This window comes from Ooceraea biroi, chromosome 9, assembly GCF_003672135.1.
Source record: "Ooceraea biroi isolate clonal line C1 chromosome 9, Obir_v5.4, whole genome shotgun sequence".
In the NCBI taxonomy this organism is placed as follows: domain Eukaryota; kingdom Metazoa; phylum Arthropoda; class Insecta; order Hymenoptera; family Formicidae; genus Ooceraea; species Ooceraea biroi.
The window spans coordinates 10,853,933-10,871,367 of NC_039514.1; the positions used below are offsets into that span (position 1 = coordinate 10,853,933).

Genomic DNA, 17,435 nt, shown 5'->3' on the forward strand with positions numbered 1-17,435 from the left:
AAAGAGAAAACCTCGGGACGATTTTCAGCTCAGCTTGGCTACGATTTACGTTGCTCTTCCTTCGTCCTTCCGGATGCCGGACGATCCACGGTGAATCCGTTCCGCGATGAATATGTCAAAGAAATGAGGGAAATACGCGCGAGAGATTGAATCCTCGATTCATCGATCGCGACGCAACGTGTGCATCAATGTATGTTTAACGTGTAAATAGTCGCCGGGGACAAAAGCGAATGCAGAGCAGAGAGTAATAATGTACTGTCATTTCTTTTGGTGCTCAATGACAGATAATAATAGCTGGTAGTCGGTATGTTAACAATAAGCGTAGCCATCCCGTCTCACCGTCGACGTAGTCGCGATCAGTCCAATGCGAAAGGAATTTAAAGCTGCACTGGTGAACACGCTGTGTTCCTCACGGCTATTTGCGCATTATTCTTGAATATAACAATATTTAGAATAATCGAATTGCTCGACAGGATTTTAATCGCTTCTACTTATCGTCGCTCGGAGTAAGCTGTTTTTAAGAAAGATTAATATCTTTTTTTCATATTTCTCAATATTATTGTCATAATATTTTTAATTTTCCCCAAAATATTTACAGCTAAATAAATCTCTCGTTACGCCGTGAGGAAATATCGTTCTCACCACGAAAACTCCGAAAATTCTCCTCGAGCTCGAGCTGTAATATCGCGAGAAGCCGAGATGACGCTTGTTCCTCGAGAGAAAAAGTCGAATTCCTGTACATAATACTAGCGACATAACAATAATTTAAATAAACCGCGAAGCGCGACTCGAGGGACTTTTGGGCACGAGAGGGGTCAAAATCGAATTGTGCGAGGGGGAAGTCGGAGAGAGAGGGTGGCGAAGATGCTTGTAAATAATGAATTACGCGTTTGTCACTTGTTAACGAGACTTGAATCATACTCCCACCCGTGACACCTTAAGCCAGCAAATGGGACATTGTACACATACACACATACATATTACATACACGTCATGTATATGTACACATGTATTTTCGAACGTAGCTTTTCCCGTGTATCTATCGAGATATGTATGTATATCATCACTCGTGATCGCTCTGAACACATATCCCACCCAGGAGTACATCCTACTAAGCGAGAACGCGCGAAATGTAGATAATTGTGAATAGCATCAGGGTTGGAGGGGTGGGAGGGGAGGAGGGAAGACGGCGCGCTCCGAACGTGGTGATTACGTAGAGGAGAAAAAAATCACTTGAGAAGTAGAAATTATAATAGAGAAGTGAAAATTATGAGTACATAAATTACCGGCCGGAAAGAAACTTCTCGGAGCATCTCATTAAGGAATGAGATGCTCCGAGAAGTTTCTTTCCGGCCGGTAATTTATGTACTCATAATTTCCACTAATTCATGAAACGGAATCAATATTGCAGCACCATGATTGTTCGGCGTGAAATTGCAGGGAGCATTGAGAGTTCCGTTCCGTTGGAACTTGATTGCGCGTCGAATCGTTTACTCGGGAAGGTTTACTTTCGTGAAATTTCCTGCGAGGATTCAACGTTTCACTGTGCGCACTCAGGCAACGATGATTTCAATAGTACGGAGTCCCACCCCCATTCAAAGTGGCGTTTCTCAGGACTTTTACCGCGGTTGGTGCGAGAACGAATTTATCGAGAGAGAGGATCGTACACCTGGTCATTTCCACCCTTCATCGAGCAGGGGCATCATTAGTCGATAGTGTTACCCTAAAGCTTTCATCGTCCTACATATCATAAGGAGACAAGTTGGGAGAGAGACGTTGTTCGTTTTAAAGGGAGAAAGGTGCAGTCGGGCCTACGAAGTAGAACTCGCGAGCCCTCGATGGCGATGACTGCGCGCTCAGAATCATTGAGAATGGAGCGAACGGAAATGCAGTTAAGGGTGAAGCAGACAGACAAACAAACAAACAAACAAAATGGGCCTCACACATTATATTACCTGTTAGGGGAGTGAGTTGCGTTTCGTACGGTCGAGACGAATAAGGAACACGCTTTTAGAATTAGTCGCAGCTTCGACCTAGATTCCGACAGCCGATCGGGGAGCACCATCTCACGCCTCGAACTAGTTATCTTTTTTTCTTTGCGCTTTCTTCTACTACTTCGAGAAACTACGTACAGTGTGTGTAAATATCATCGCGATCGTCACAGCAGCAACCCCGAGATTTAACGCCGCGGCCGAGTTCTCACACGCCTTTGCGACCGCGAACCGCAAACCGCGATTTCGTTTGATTCGGATCGAGCCGGATAGAAGAACAAGAAAGAGAACAAAAACGGGATTCCGAGACACTCAATTCGGCGCCTTCTTCGTTTCGCGTTTCATCCGGCACATCCGGTAGCTTGCACAAACAAGAGAAACAATCCACGACTTCCAGTTTACGTGGCGAGACCGTCTCGACGTCCGGCAAGATTTGTACTTCACTTACTTCTTCCAGTTTTATACGAAAATACGCGTGCGCGCGCGTGCAAGAAAAATTAAAAAAAAAAGAAGAACAAAAAGCGGGGCAGTTCCGCGTAGGAAGAATACGTCATCCTCGCGCGATTGACTTTCTTTTATTATCTTGCAGCACCGCTTCGTCATCGCCGGTTTCCGCAGATAAGTCGCTTCGCAATCAAGTCGTGTCCTTTGAATCTTTCCCTTATCTGTACTGTCACCCTGCCGCGTAGATTGCCGCATCGTTTGCCCGCGCACGAGACAGAAACGCGAACGTAGAGACGCGTTCATTCTCTCGCAGGCACACTATATCAGCACGTGCATCATTGCGAAAACTATATCATTAACGATCATTATCGCGCGAAGGGAGGAAAGGAGGGAGGTGAGAAATTGATTATCCTAGTGCGTAAGGACGAGCCTGTACACTCTCTGTTAGTCGAAAAACTCAAAGACAGTGCGAATGGGTGATTACGGTTATTAAATTAAATGTATCATACACAGAGCGAGTTAATTCGCGAGACGTTAATTACACTGTCGAGGATCGGGACTGATCTTTTTGCCCTTACTTTGTAATCCGAATTTTTCTTCATTTACAAATATGCCGCAAAATAGAGTATGACCAGAAATGCGCCACGAACGCAAACTATTCCCGCGACATGGGCAACAGTAAGTACAACAATACAATAAATACCAGGGATACCAGAAATTATAACGAAATAGTATTATTTTCTACATGAGTAGAGAAAGGGAACTATGAAAATGATATACTTAATGTTACCAGCGAACGGCGGCGAGTCAATTTATCGTTTCAGATTGGTAATTGTAGTTTCAGTTCATATGAAAACTCTTATAAGCATATTATCAGGATTGCAATCATAAAACAATATAATTCGAAGTGTGTTACATAATCGGCGGGTAATCGACGTCTACAAAACTAAACTAAATAGTTGTTAATGTACATTGAAAGTGTACGAAAGGAAGATAATGTATCCGAGAGAGAGAGAGAGAGAGAGAGAGAGAGAGAGAGAGAGAAAGAGAGGAAAGAGGTGACGAATGAAAATGATTGTGTGTGAGAGAGAGGACGGAAGAATACATATAAACAAAGTAACAAGAACTGCACAGCTGGGCGATTAGATCGTCTTGAGAATTGAAAATTCTAAGTCTACAAATATATTTATCTCGGAGAGAGAAAAGACAGAAACACGATGAGACGAAAGGGGTGCGAAGTGGAAACGGACGGTGGATGCGACGATAAGGAAAAGCGCGCGCGCGAAAGAGCGAGAAAGATATATATATAAATATAATTATAAATATATAAATATAAAGAAGATACCAAAAAGAGGTGCAAGTACGACGAGGAATAAAAACGGAGATAGGAAGAGGGGAAAAGGGAGACAGACAAAACGGACGAGAGAAGGTAGAAGATGGTGGTGCAACGTAAACGGCGAACAAGTATATCTATCAGTATTTATGCAGTAATTTCTCTCGAGGGCTATCGTCGCGACTTAGATAAATATTATTGCCAGCATTTAATGATTTCACTCTCTTGGGTCTTCTAATTGAAACTGCAACACTTTAAGGGTATACAATGGAGGGCAGGATGGGGGAGGCAAGAGGGAGAAGGCGATGAAGAGAGAGAAAAGAGCGAAAATATATACGCGCGCGGAAGACGAACGAAGAATCGTAGTAGAAAGGGAGAAAGAAGGAATGACTATCGTTGATCGCTATATCAAGCAAGTAGATGTATATTTAAGAGAATAAACGAAAAAATAAAAAAATAAAATACAGTAGCGTGTCGGTATAATAGCGTTGTAATTGCGAGGATGCGTCGCCGCGTCTCATGCCCGACCATTGGCCGCTTATGCGAACCGATGAGAGAGAAAGTAAGATGGAAAGGAGAGAAAAAGAAGAGAAAGAAGAGAACTCTTCATTATATACGAAGGACGAGGATCGACTGCGTGTTGTGCGTGTACGAATGCGTGGTACTATGTGTCGGTACAAGATGCAAATCGTGTCAATTGTAAATCGTGCGTTCAGCCTTAATGCGAGCCTCGTAAATCTCGATTCCTTCCGAAAGGAATTAAATGCATTGACTAAACGAATCATATTATGTTGACGCTGCCAGCATGAAAGAATACCTAAACGATAAAACGTAAGAACAATTGATAATGTCAATGTCATTTGGTGCAATGCATAATTGGTACCAAATAGTTTTGTGACTTTAAAAGTAATTGGAATTATTAATTTCTTTCTTGTTCTAATAGTTTCTTGTTACGTGAATGATAATAGTTTAAATTGTTGACGTATCTATTAAAATATAATGATGACATTGGATACATAGAGAAATAATTTTAAGATTATCGAGAAATCTATTTAAATTCTTTAATTAAGGTGAAAGTGAAATTGCAGAGTCAATTGATGCATATTTGTCCGGCTTATCTCGATGGAGAGGAAAGCGATAATAAAAGTAAACGGTAAAGTAAACCCGTCGGAAAGACTGTTAAGGCTGAACGCGCTCCAAGAAAGTATAAGAAAAGCAGTGTACGGATACAAATTGACTTTAACACCAAAAAAACAAAGATGAATTTCTTGCAATACGAAAAATTAATCCTTAGAGATACGAATACGTTAATGATTTTTCTTGAAGTCAATCGTTCTTCACATGAAAAATCGGAATGAGATTCGTTGTGTAGACGCGCAATGCGCCAATCGTAAGTTATGTTGGACGAAATTTAGCCTTGGCTCTTTTATTGTTGTTGGGTTTGTTAAGTTTGACGATTTAGAAGCGATCGCCGGGATTTCGTTGCGGGCTACCGGAGCCCTTTATCTTTGATCGAGAGAATAAAGCCGTCTGCATTTCTCGGATGCTTGAGCGATTTTGTTTCTCGATTGTTAGCCTGATTCTGAGCTTTGTCGAGTGTATCGACGCGAGATAATGTACGTAGGACTCCAGTTTCGCTTGATTCGTTGTTGAGCGACACTTAAGTCGGTGTTAAGTCCGTGCCAGTCCGACGCGCAAGTTTACGGTACGCGAACAAGCGATTTGTTAGCCGATTCTATATAAAAATAAAAAAGAAAGAGAAAGGGAAGATGAATCAACAGTAGATATAGTGACAATTTCAAAGAGATAATACTACCGTTGTTCCGTTGATTGTTTTCATAGATTTTATTGCATTGCGACCGCGTCGAGTCATCCGCGATCGGGAAGCAACGCAGCAAAAGAGGTAATCGCTCCTTTATTGCGGGATTGATTAAGTCATCTCCGTTTCTCAATAGGCAAGATAACGCGCGCTACAATGTCAGCTGTGCGTCGATGATTCCGTTCAACTGTAACTCGACTAATTGTCGCCTGAGACCGAGACTGATTGATACCCAATTGATAATAATCAACAGAATTAATGACGTCCACGAGCTTAAACTCCCATACGGAACGAAAATACGCAATGAACTTGAAATTGAAAAATTCTGCTTATCAAATTACTTCAGCGTGATTTCCCTAGATGCGTTAATCGTACGACAAAAATAATTATATTGATAATAAACTGAAACATGTATGTACACAGATTTATGCAGGTGCACGAATTTGACAAATCCATTTCCAGTATACGAGAAATTGGAGATGTAAAAGAAATTGCCGATAAATTCATAGAGCGTAGAGTTCTAATTTGTTGCACGAAGCTAATTTTATTTTGTAGAAGACACAGTGCGACGTGAGACGATGGAAGATTACATTGATCTCTCATTGATGGGCGTTGACTGGAGCTGCGCGTTTGTTCGAAAAGAATGATCGCCGATTGCCCGTACGAAGTAGATCAAGGGATCAACAGAATTCACGTAGTAACTTCGATGGAGGTTCCCCGTATCCCGGAAACAAGCGATCGATGTCGGCAGCGCGATTTCGATCGATAAACTTAGTCAATTAGAGGATCCCTTCGAGTGCTTCGAACCGGTGGATCGGCGACGATCGTGAAACGCTCCGGACTAGAAAGGTAAAGAGAGAAAGATATATATAGATAAATATATATGTAGTATAAATGTCGGATATATACACACACACGCACGTAATAACGATATATCGACCGCTTCTGAGTCGGATCGATCGCGCGAGGGAGCGCACGCGACGCGGCCGCGGCTAGCCAGGACTATTTTTCTAAGTTGCAAAGTATAATAAATTAACGACGTTGTATTATCGTTACTAGAGTATATTATAATGTATATTGATATTTTAACTAGGCGAGATATTAAGAGTATGAGAAAATAAAATGTTACACGAGCGAGTAATATAACGAGACTATATATCATAATTATTACAATTACGATTGTCGCACGAGAGAGCGACATTCGTAATTAGCGGAGGGGTTCGCACGTGCGGTCGGTGCGCGTGTGACGCGCGCGGCGCATTAGATTAATCGAGCGCGTTTAATCGCGCGACGAATCGACGAAAGCGCGGGCGAGGGGGACGGGATCGAGAGAGAGAAAGAGAGAGCGAGAGAGAGCGAGAGAGCGAGAAAGAGAGAGCGAGTGAGCAAGAAAAAGAGAAGGGGATGAAGAAAATTGGCGAGAAAGAAACGTTCTAGAGATTCTCTCGATTCGGAAGAAAGAAGCGAGAAAGGGAGAGAGTGAAAGAGAGAGATTGAGACGATCGTAGAGGAATGAATGAATAATCAAGGGAATGAGTGAGTGCGAGAGTGAATGAGCGAAGGTGAGAGCAATGAATAAGCGTGTGTCGTTCTTCGGCCGCGGAGAGTAATAAGAGAAATAATGAATCGTTCTGTCAGTCACCTCACCTATATTATATAATATCATAATATGCTGCCATACGATATAAATATATGTCTACGGTAAGGAGTATATTAATAAAACATTACAAATAAATATGTTATAAGTAATCGTTCCTGTGTGTTGCGTGCTTGAATTCCCTTCGTGAGCAGTCCTCAGCGTGAAATGCTTTCGTTAAGTCTAATGGAGAACATGCGCGATAATTACCTTGTGCTCCCACACGCACGGCACCCTCATAATAAGCGTTTTGATAAGTCAAGCCGTGGCAAGTCAAGCTAGTTAACGTTCATGACGTGATATTACAGACAGCAAAAGAAATCGCGAATAGTGGAAATGAATAATAGACACCTGTTGTTAATCTGTTATACTTATTCATGCATGCAATTTTTCATGCAAACGCTATTTAAATTGTGAAAGTATTTATCGATGCAGTTATCCCGACATTTATCACAGTTTAATTGATATTGAAAAGTAAGAGTCGACTTTACGCGTGACTTTAGACTAATGCAAATGCGTAGGTACAGTAGAAACAACCGAAGCGTAAGCAATGTACTTGCGATTTGTAACTAGCCTACTTTCGGTTTACGTAATTGAATTATGCACCGCGCGTGAGACTCACCCGGTTGGCCAGTTTTGCAGCTAAATTTAAGCGAGGGAGCTACCTTTACCCATCCGTAAAATAGGTTTTTGCCTCACGTCAAGCATGTACATCATATGTAATGTACACGTTTTCCATTTCATAATAATATATTATGAGAAACATCGCATAATTCATTCAAGAGTGAAAGCGATGCATCGACACGCGCTCGATATCGCGCACGTGCGATTTCTGCTTGCACTGGAGGTATGACACAGTTACATCATAACTGGCAAACGCCAGTTAACCAGCGAAAGCGCCCTGACATGCCAGTGTCGTCGAGAAATGCTGATTGATTTTGCTTGACGATGCTGATTGTAAAAACATATTTGCACTCAACATTGATTGTAAATAAGAAACAGTTTCCAATCGCTTTATTAAGAAACTAATACGTTGTATTCTTAATTCGTTTGATACCTTATATAATATTGGAAAATGTTGCGTGTGAGAGCGATGTAGAGGAATGCGAAAATGAGGAGAGAGAGAGAACGCGTGCGGAATTGAAAAAATAGATTCGGAGTTAAATAGTTTCTTATCGGCGTCTAGCGAACCTAAGAAAATGACGAGACGGTCGTTAGGCTCTGGCAAGCAGGAAGGTGATTGCGCAAAAAGAAGGCGGCTCATAGAAGGTGCGCTTTTGCAATAATTCTATGGCTGGTAAAGTCCGCCCCGACTCGGGCCTGGCGGTAAAGGGAAACAAAAAGAGTGAACCGCGCGGAGTGCAACAGAAACGCGTGGCATCTCGGCGAGAGAAGAAGAAGAAGAAGAAGAAAAAGACGAAGTGGAAGTGGAACAAAAGCAGGAAGCGTGGGAGAAGACAAGGGAGAAACAGGAGGATGCAACGACCTCTGCGAAGGACACGAGCCTTCGACGACCCAGTGGCAAGATGCAGTCAGTCAACGTTCTTCTCGTTTTGCTGGTGATCGCCGTCACCGCATCAATCGCTGGAAAGTTACAGACTGGTGAGTGTATTTACAAGTGTTTGTGTGTATTATCGTAATATTGAGGTAACGAACCGATGACGTAACGATCAAGTTTCGCGATGCGAAAATCGGATCTGGATCACGTTACTTGAGGAGTCATGAAAGACATCGTTTCTGTTAAATTGCTAAAATTTGTGAAGATTTTATGGTCATTCCTGTTCATTGGTCCTGTTCTTTGTCTTCTAGAGTTCAAATGATCACGTGCGAAGAGAATACGTTGCGACTTTTGCAAACGACGATGTCGCAGCGCACGAGGTGAAGGACAATTCGCGCGCGAGAAACGCCGGGTTACTTTGCGGTTTAACGTCACATTAACATACGACACACTTTCACATCGCGACTATCGAATCGGTTACATGATGCAACAGCGATATTGTAATAAATAATAAACTGGATGGGGAATTATATGAATGCGGAGCGTTGCATCTACCGGCGCGGAAATTGTACTGAGGCGATTACCGCGCGATTAATGATCTGCAGTGCTCCGAGTGAAAGGAAAGTGTGAATGGGGTCACCGATGCAGCACGTGGAACGTCGGTGAACAACGGCATTCCACGTGCATCAGATGCACTTAAGTTTATGGTTAAACTTATATTGACCTTGTCATATTAAGGCAAAGTACTCTTTGTTTTCACAGTGAAACTTCTCGCGGCGCGGAATCGCGCTATGCTACGGCGAATCGCCATTAATCGCGAGGAAAAATCCAAAGTTTGTTACGGTAAGACAACGTGAACTTCATCCCTAACAGTCCTTACATTTTTCGGTACAATGGATAGAAACATAAAGTCCACATAATTAATGCTTTTTTTCTTTTCAAATAAATGAAAGATTTTTTTAAAGCAAACATAAATGCAACGAGTGCCAAGCTTTAGAGCAGATACGCATCTTCATATCACAAATCCTGTGAAATATTACAGACCTAGTCGGTTGCTTCGCGGATCCGCCGTCACATTTGTCGATAAAACGGCCGCCCGAGCATCCGAGCGAGATCCAGACTAAATTCTTCTTCTACACACGAGTGGACCGACGAAATCCAGAACCGTTGCAGTACGGCGACAACTTGTGGTCCATCGAGCACTCGCGTTTCAACGCCAGCAAGCTTCTTAAAGTCTTGATACACGGTTACAAGGGCAGCGGCAGCGATGCCGGCGTCGTGCTCGGAGCGAATTTACTTCTCGACATAGTAATCTTCAGCTTACTTTGTTCTTCTTTTTTCAATTTTGCAATTACATAGCTTTCAAGCCATCGAATCACCAAGATCTTTGCAACTCTGTTGAATTCGGCGTGCAGGAGGACGCGAACGTCATCATCGTGGATTGGACACGAGGCGCGGGCGGCAACTACGGAACCGCTGTAGCAAACAGCGAACTGGTTGGTCGACAATTGGCTCTGATTCTCCTGGACGTTATCAATTTGGGAATCGATCCTGTCGACATCCATGTGATCGGTTTTAGTCTTGGTGCACACGTGGCCGGTTGCGCCTCGGAAGTGCTAAAGAGGAAGAATCTGCTACTGGGTCGCATAACAGGTCTCGATCCGGCGTCCCCGTTCTTCAGGCACCATCTGTTCAGGGAGAAGTCGAGGAAGCTGGATGCCACCGACGCCCATCTCGTTGATGTCATTCATACCGATGGCTCACAAGATTTCGCAGACGGTTTTGGTCTACTTAAACCTATAGGACACATCGATTTCTTCCCGAATGGCGGTAGGGAGCAACCTGGGTGCACCGACGTGAAGAACTCGGTGGTGGTGAGTCATTTGAAAGGTATGAATTAAGAATGAGTGAAGTCATCAAATTATCTAATCTAATTGTGATTATGTCTTATGTTAATTATATTAACTAAAAACAAGTTTTATACATTCGCTATATAAAGTATGCATGTTTTTAAAGCTAAAATTGAAATTAGTATTTCTTTTATTATATAAATATATTATATATTATAAATTAGTACATATAAAATAAATAAAGATGAACTTCTCAATTTTTCTTAACTATATTCTGTTAAATATGTTTTACATGTTTACTCTTATTTTTCAGAAGAGCTATTGGATCGGAATATAGCATGCAGCCATCTGAGAGCTTGGCAACTCTTTGTAGAGAGCATTCGCACGCAGAAAGGAAAGTGTAAATTTATCGGGTGGCCCTGTCCACAAGGTGGAATATCCTATGCGAAGGGAATGTGTTTCCCCATGGAATCTACCGAATGGAATCAAGAAATGGGTTACGCGGCTAATCGTGGACCTCTGGGGATCTATTATCTGGCGACTAGAGCCGAAACGCCATTTTGTGGTAAGTCAAAAGATTACCAAATTAAACGTAAAATAATTAATTACGCAATATTAATTGTTACGGTTTTTTATCAAATTATTAATATTAAATATTTGCAAGTTATAATTTACGATATAAAAAATGTTATTATTACAATTGTTAGGCCAACCGCTCAGAGCATCAGTGATGACATCCGAGGATATGTTGAAAACGTCTGGCATATTACTTTTCAAAGTCTTTCTCGGTAATTCCACAACGCTCTTCAGGATACAATGCACGTGAGTAAACTTTCCTAAGCTTTAAATTACGCTAACTCGTTTCTGATGATATTGTTAACTGCTTCGGATCCTGTTCAAGATTGCCCAAACTGAGAAATGAATGGATGGTATTTTATAACATCGCGGCGGCGGAATTCGACGCTTTGCTAGGAAACACTAAAGCGATCACTGGTATCGTCTCGTACAAGCGCATCGGCAATGATACAGAAGAAGACGCTACGCAGGAACCAGACACGGATATGATACTTTTCAACAAACTTACTCTCGAGGATCGCAAGGGTCACAGGTAAATGTGCGATATAATTTAATTTCGACAGAAACTTGCTGATCACACAAAATGTTTTTATTATCCTTTATTGTATAAATTTGTTAATAATAAATCTTTTTGATTGATTAGGTGGGAGTACTGCAGAACAAATACCGCAATCAATGCGCAAGAGGTATACGTGGAATTAAAAAAGGAACATTGCACGCCGTTGTGATTTCTATTTTATTTTGAAGTAATCATTTTATATTTAAATAAATAAAATATTTGCGTGCGAATATAGTCATCTTCTGAGAAATCTAAACCTCTGAAATCAAAGATTCCTTATACACGCTTTCTTTCTCTGTTCATTTACTTCTGTTTACTTCTTATTTTATCGTGTAATTATCATGTACCTACCTTCATGCATTTTCGCCGAGCGTTCCCGGTCTTGTTGAATCAACCATCAGTCACGATGCATGAAGAGTACATAGATACGACTCACGTATGGCCGGATACGCGTGAGGTTGACAGCCTGACAGGACGAATGATGTCACGACTACGTATTTTCTGAACACAGCCGATGATACCCGAGAAGATTACCACGTGACAGCGGACCGAACGTGACTGAACGTGGGCAAGATTGGTTAACCGTGTTTACGACTGTGACTGTTTACAACGTTCTGTTTTATGTGCATCGAAGAACTATTAATAGACAAGCAAAACAGTACTGTTTAGCACCTCTCTTCTGCAAAGTGGCTTGCAATCTGCTTCTGGCTTTAAAAGTCGACGTGTCATGCAGTGTCTCGCAACATTTTCGTGCGCACAAGTCCTCGAGTATTCATATACGCTTCTTGAAAATGTCGGTTATTAATTATTTCGTTATCGTGCGTCCCTTCAAGCCGGGCGACGAGATACGTTGCAAGCAATTAATAAAAGACGGCGTGATGTGCTCGCGCAGCGCCACGTTTCGCGGGATATTGTTGAAGGAAATAGTTTTCATGCTAATGATCATGTCCTTCGCGATTAGCTTTATCTTCTTCGGGATGTCGGTGACCAATTGCTTCCTCGTTATACCCGTGGTCGGCTTCCTGGTGTACGTCGTTACGTACCTAAGCTTCGCCATAAAGTTGGCGGAAATTAATGAAGAGATAGCCAACATCTCGAGGTAATGTATCTCAAGCGTTATTTGAAGCATCAGGTTTCTGATTATAAAATCAAGTATTTATGCTTATTTGGTAGTGTATATACATGTTGCCGTTTTTGTTGACAGGGTCTACATGTCCAATATGTTCTCATGCTTTTGGGTCGCAGAAGCGTACGAGCCGTACTTGATGACAAAGCATCCAAAGGAAATTACATACATTGTGACGACAGAAGAAAAATTTAATCAGATGACAAAATTTGATCAGAACACAAATGTTGCTCAGTTAACCAAAAAGATTGTGGGGACCGTTAGCTTGTCCAAGCATCAGAAGTTAAATGGCAGCGCGTGGATAAAAAGGCTGTATGTGCACGAGCAGTATAGGAGGAAAGGTATCGCGACGTGCCTGCTTAATGTCGCTGTGGAGTTTGCTGTTAAAAATCGCTACAGATATGCAGAGATAGTGGCCTCCGAGTATACGGAAGGAGGTAAAGAATTGTGTCGTAAGAACGATTTCCAATTGAAGCAGAGGTATCATAAGCATGTCCTAGGACCATTCGTAACGATAATAATGTCTATATATACGTTTCCAATATTTGGGAGAGTTAAATGCACGCCTTGATGAACAACGGATCAATGAGATTGGTCGCATCAGCATAGACGTTGCGATGAAGTGTCTAACGAGACGAGTTTCTTGAGAAACGAATAAGACTGATGAGCGAGAATAAATGAGACTGCGTTCCTTGTGTTGCGCAAAAACAAATATTGAATTTTACCTCAATGATACACTTAGCATTAGGTAATTTTATTTAATATACTATTACTCTTTTATTTTAATTTTATCTTTTATGTTATGTTTTTATTTTTCCATAAAATATACGTTATATACAAATTCCAAATGCTACATACATAGATATATAATATTAATAACAGAATATATATATATATATATTTATATATTTATATATTTATATACATGTCATGCATGCATAAAGTTGTATATGTGATATGCAAGCTGTGGAAATAAAATATATTTTTTCACATTTTGTCTTTCATGGCCACCCGGTATGCTTGGATCTCTTTACCCTCCCAGTGCTGATTCTTCACCTTTGATAAAAATCTAGAACAAATAATTCTACATCAATTTGCAATTATGGATTAATATAGAAACTGTTGATAATGAGAAGAAAAATTTACTTTTCTTGGACCTCTTGAAGCAGAGCTTTCCCCTTCTCCGTGATACCATTTCGCAAGATATCCAAATTCATTTTTAATTGCTTCGTAGTTTGTATGCCAATTAAATTGGTGGTCACATCCGCGTGTTGCATAGAATGCCACATCGCCAGTTGGCAGAGTTCCACGTCGCGATCCTGCGATGTTCGTAGGTTTCATTTCAGTAAATTCTTTCAGCAATGCTCAACACTTTGCCATCAGCAAATATTAATTATATTATATATTCATGTGCGTTTTATATTCGATATTGATGAGTTATTAACAAACTTTGCAATATTCTGCGGCACATGCACATTGTTTCTTCGTTTCATCGGAGGCTGGATGCCACTTCTGTGGACCATCATTCGTCAAAAGACCCATGGACAGTACGGCAGCGTTGATTATACCAACGTTATGTTTCTATTTACAAATTCAATACATTTATTATAATCAAGATTGAATTGAATAAATTAATCTACATTTATTCTCAATTTTTCAAAATTACTCATTTATTTAAAATTCGGAATTAAATTTTAACGAAATTTATCATAGATCAAAATTTGAAGTTTCGCTAGTACAAGATCGATATGCAATATGAATGCGAAAGTACACACCTTGAAGAACGGAACGTACTCCAACAAAGTATCGTCAATCAAACTGAGTCTCGAATAACTCAATATACTATCTATATTTATGTTACTCCTTTCGATACATTCCTTCAATACCGATACTGGATACCCGGTTATGCCTATGTACCTGGCCCTACCCTCAGCCACTTGTTTCGACAGTTCCGGTAAGGTTTGCGTGATTATTATATCCAATGATGGTGCAAACTCGATATCGTGAACCTACACAGTTCAATTTCTATTCGATTAAGTTTTTAAGGATAAATTGTCAATTTTGGCGCAAAATGACGACGCATTTCACCTGTATAACGTCGACGTAATCCACCCCCAACAGTTCCAGGCTCTTCTTAAAGCTCTTCTTGGTCTTCGCGACTGTAAAATCAAACATGTTGTCGTAATCCAATTCGTATCTGCCAACTTTCGTTGCGATGTAGTAAGCTTGTCGCGGGATTCCTTTCAACGCCTGCAACATGCGAGATAAGATATCGAAAATGTATCGCGAGAGGAAAGGAGATAGACAAACGGTGGATGAAAAATTCACGAGTATAAGTTATGTAATATCTTTTTAATAAATTCCCATAAATTTCTATACCTTGCCAAGTGTTGTTTCGGACCGACCTTGACCGTACCATGGTGCCGTGTCGATATAATTGACACCTTGCTTTATCGCTTGACGTACCGCTTCAATAGCATCGGCCTCATCGTACGTGCTAGAGAAATTAATTAAATTAATTAATTAACAGTTTTAATCATGTAATTAATTAACAGTTTTAATTAATTAATTAACGGATTTAATTAATTAACAGTTAGTAGTATACCGAACGAAATTTGATAGGAATTGATGAAACAAATGAAAATATAATTTACCCGTAATGACAACCAAGTGGACCGGCGCCGAAAGATAATTCGCTCACAATCAAGTCCGTTTTCCCAAGCTTTTTATATTGCATGGCTTTCACCGCTTCGGGATCGTGAAAGCCTTCGAGGTAAGTCGGGGGAAATGCGTGAGATGTCCTGAAAATATATTACGAAAATATTAAAATGAAAAGTAAAATATTTTTGCACATACACATATCATTTCAAAATATTTTATTCGAAGAAAATGGCGACAATTTTACAAACATAAAACGTTCGTGTAAGTAACGTAAAAATAGGGAAGATGAAAAAAGAATAACATCTCGCGCACAATCTACAGCTGACAATAAATTTGGGAAAGAAAATGTGATAATGATTAATTGTGATAATGATTATGCTGTGCACTGATAAATATAAATCACGTGCAAATCACATGATGTAAATTACGGTTTTTGTCTCCATTTCGCACTACTTTCGAGAATATCTTCGTACATGTTTAATTATTTTCAATTGTTGCGTCGACAATGGATACTGAATACGATGACTATTCCGCTTCGCTCAAGTCAAGCATCGAAACCAGCGGCCAGCGACTTCTGACTGACGAGCGCTATCGAATACTCCAATATCATCGCTCTCTTTGAGTGGAGAGGGAAATGCCACTGGATTGTGCACACGTAGATGCTGCTACGCTACAGTTAATCGTGTTGTCTTTCTTGAGATTACGTAACATTAAGTCTGTTCTTTGCCGTTTCACCATTTACACTTCTCGTACTTAAAGTGAAATATAGATTATCACTTCTTCCTGACGTGTCGATAATGTTAATGCTGTCGGTAATATTAATCACGAATTTTTTAGTTTCATCTAAAGATGGCGCTTTCGCGTCGGAATTCGGCAGTCACTCCAGGATCCCTTTAAACTACAAACGAAATTATTTTTAGTACAAGCAACTACATAAACGAAATGCTAATATTTCGTGTTTTCAAAACTTTAATTTTTTTAATTTAAACTTTAAACAAAAAATTAATTCATTAAAAGTAAGATCCCACTTTTCAAGTTCACGTAGATCCCTTTTCTTAATTTATCACGTTTGCTAGAGATTGCTAAAATATTATTGTTGTCGATAATGTCGCTCACATTTTTATTTGCGTTCAAATGACGGTGCTTCCGCGCCGGAAAAAGTCGGCAGTCGCTCCAGTTTTAGTTTCACATTTGACTTCTTTCCTTGTTCACCTTACCTCTCCTCTTTCCGTCTTGCTCATCGCGTTGCTAAGTTCAGGGTTAAAAACTCGAACGGTTGCTGCGCGCGCATGCGTCTCAGTTTCTTATTCGGCGGTCCTACATGTCGTGCAAAGACCCCGTAAGTTCGGCGCGACCTGTTTTCTGGCTTATATACCGGATGTCTCGTTCGCTCACCGGCGCGATTATGTAATAAATGGAGACTCCGCCGGCCGGGGCCCTGTGCCCTCGGGCCACCGAAAACCCGTCAAGTCAAGGTGGAGGCCACTGGTCAGTGTACCCGTTTCTCTCGCGCATTCAGCATCGCTGCCTTCGCTCATCCCGCGAAAATTTTCACGCAAAGAGATCTCGCATTGCATACGCGCTCATTCGTAAGTATATAGACTGCTTGTTGCGCTCCCTTTCAATGCGAGTGGCATTTTCCTCTGCCGCGCAACGCGTTAAAACATTTTCATCTCACATAAAAAGATTTGGTACTAGAAAAGTATTGAAATAACGCCATATTTGATCATTGGCTGCCTTCGTGCAATATGTTTAACATACTTTTGGAATCGTAATTAAATAGATACTAGCAATTATCATAGGATAATGAAAGATAAACATAATAATCGAAAGTAATAAGAATGAAATTTTTATATCGGCGTACAATTGAAACATCTTAGGCTCGATTGCAATTTTGTTGTGGAATTCAAAAAGAAGCGTTCCTCAAAATGGCGGAAGCATT

The 17,435-nt window shown here is 40.7% G+C and overlaps 3 protein-coding genes across 4 annotated transcripts; 2 read left to right on the forward strand and 1 right to left on the reverse strand.

Annotated features, from left to right (window-relative positions):
- Window positions 1-1,296: 1,296 nt before the first annotated feature.
- On the forward strand, window positions 1,297-11,936 carry LOC105287056 (pancreatic lipase-related protein 2). Its single transcript, XM_011352460.3, has 8 exons — window positions 1,297-8,825; window positions 9,484-9,564; window positions 9,764-10,029; window positions 10,137-10,611; window positions 10,885-11,136; window positions 11,279-11,393; window positions 11,473-11,679; window positions 11,791-11,936. Exons 1-8 carry the CDS (start codon window positions 8,750-8,752, stop codon window positions 11,873-11,875), a joined length of 1,557 nt encoding a protein of 518 aa, XP_011350762.1. The 5' UTR covers window positions 1,297-8,749; the 3' UTR covers window positions 11,876-11,936.
- A 99-nt stretch (window positions 11,937-12,035) lies between these two features.
- On the forward strand, window positions 12,036-13,824 carry LOC105287046. Its single transcript, XM_011352433.3, has 2 exons — window positions 12,036-12,805; window positions 12,911-13,824. The coding sequence occupies exons 1-2, from the start codon at window positions 12,498-12,500 to the stop codon at window positions 13,401-13,403; spliced, it is 801 nt and encodes a 266-aa protein (XP_011350735.1). The 5' UTR covers window positions 12,036-12,497; the 3' UTR covers window positions 13,404-13,824.
- LOC105287047 (L-galactose dehydrogenase) lies at window positions 13,619-16,256 on the reverse strand. 2 transcript variants are annotated; one of them, XM_011352434.2, is made up of 8 exons: window positions 15,922-16,256; window positions 15,487-15,633; window positions 15,212-15,329; window positions 14,921-15,082; window positions 14,608-14,841; window positions 14,282-14,413; window positions 13,979-14,151; window positions 13,619-13,901 (listed from the first exon to the last, which is right to left on the reverse strand). In XM_011352434.2, exons 1-8 carry the CDS (start codon window positions 15,966-15,968, stop codon window positions 13,820-13,822), a joined length of 1,095 nt encoding a protein of 364 aa, XP_011350736.1. In that variant the 5' UTR covers window positions 15,969-16,256; the 3' UTR covers window positions 13,619-13,819. The 2 variants fall into 2 exon arrangements, with proteins under 2 accessions (XP_011350736.1, XP_011350737.1); XM_011352435.3 differs by having other exon boundaries at window positions 15,967-16,255.
- Between the last annotated feature and the right edge of the window lie 1,179 nt (window positions 16,257-17,435).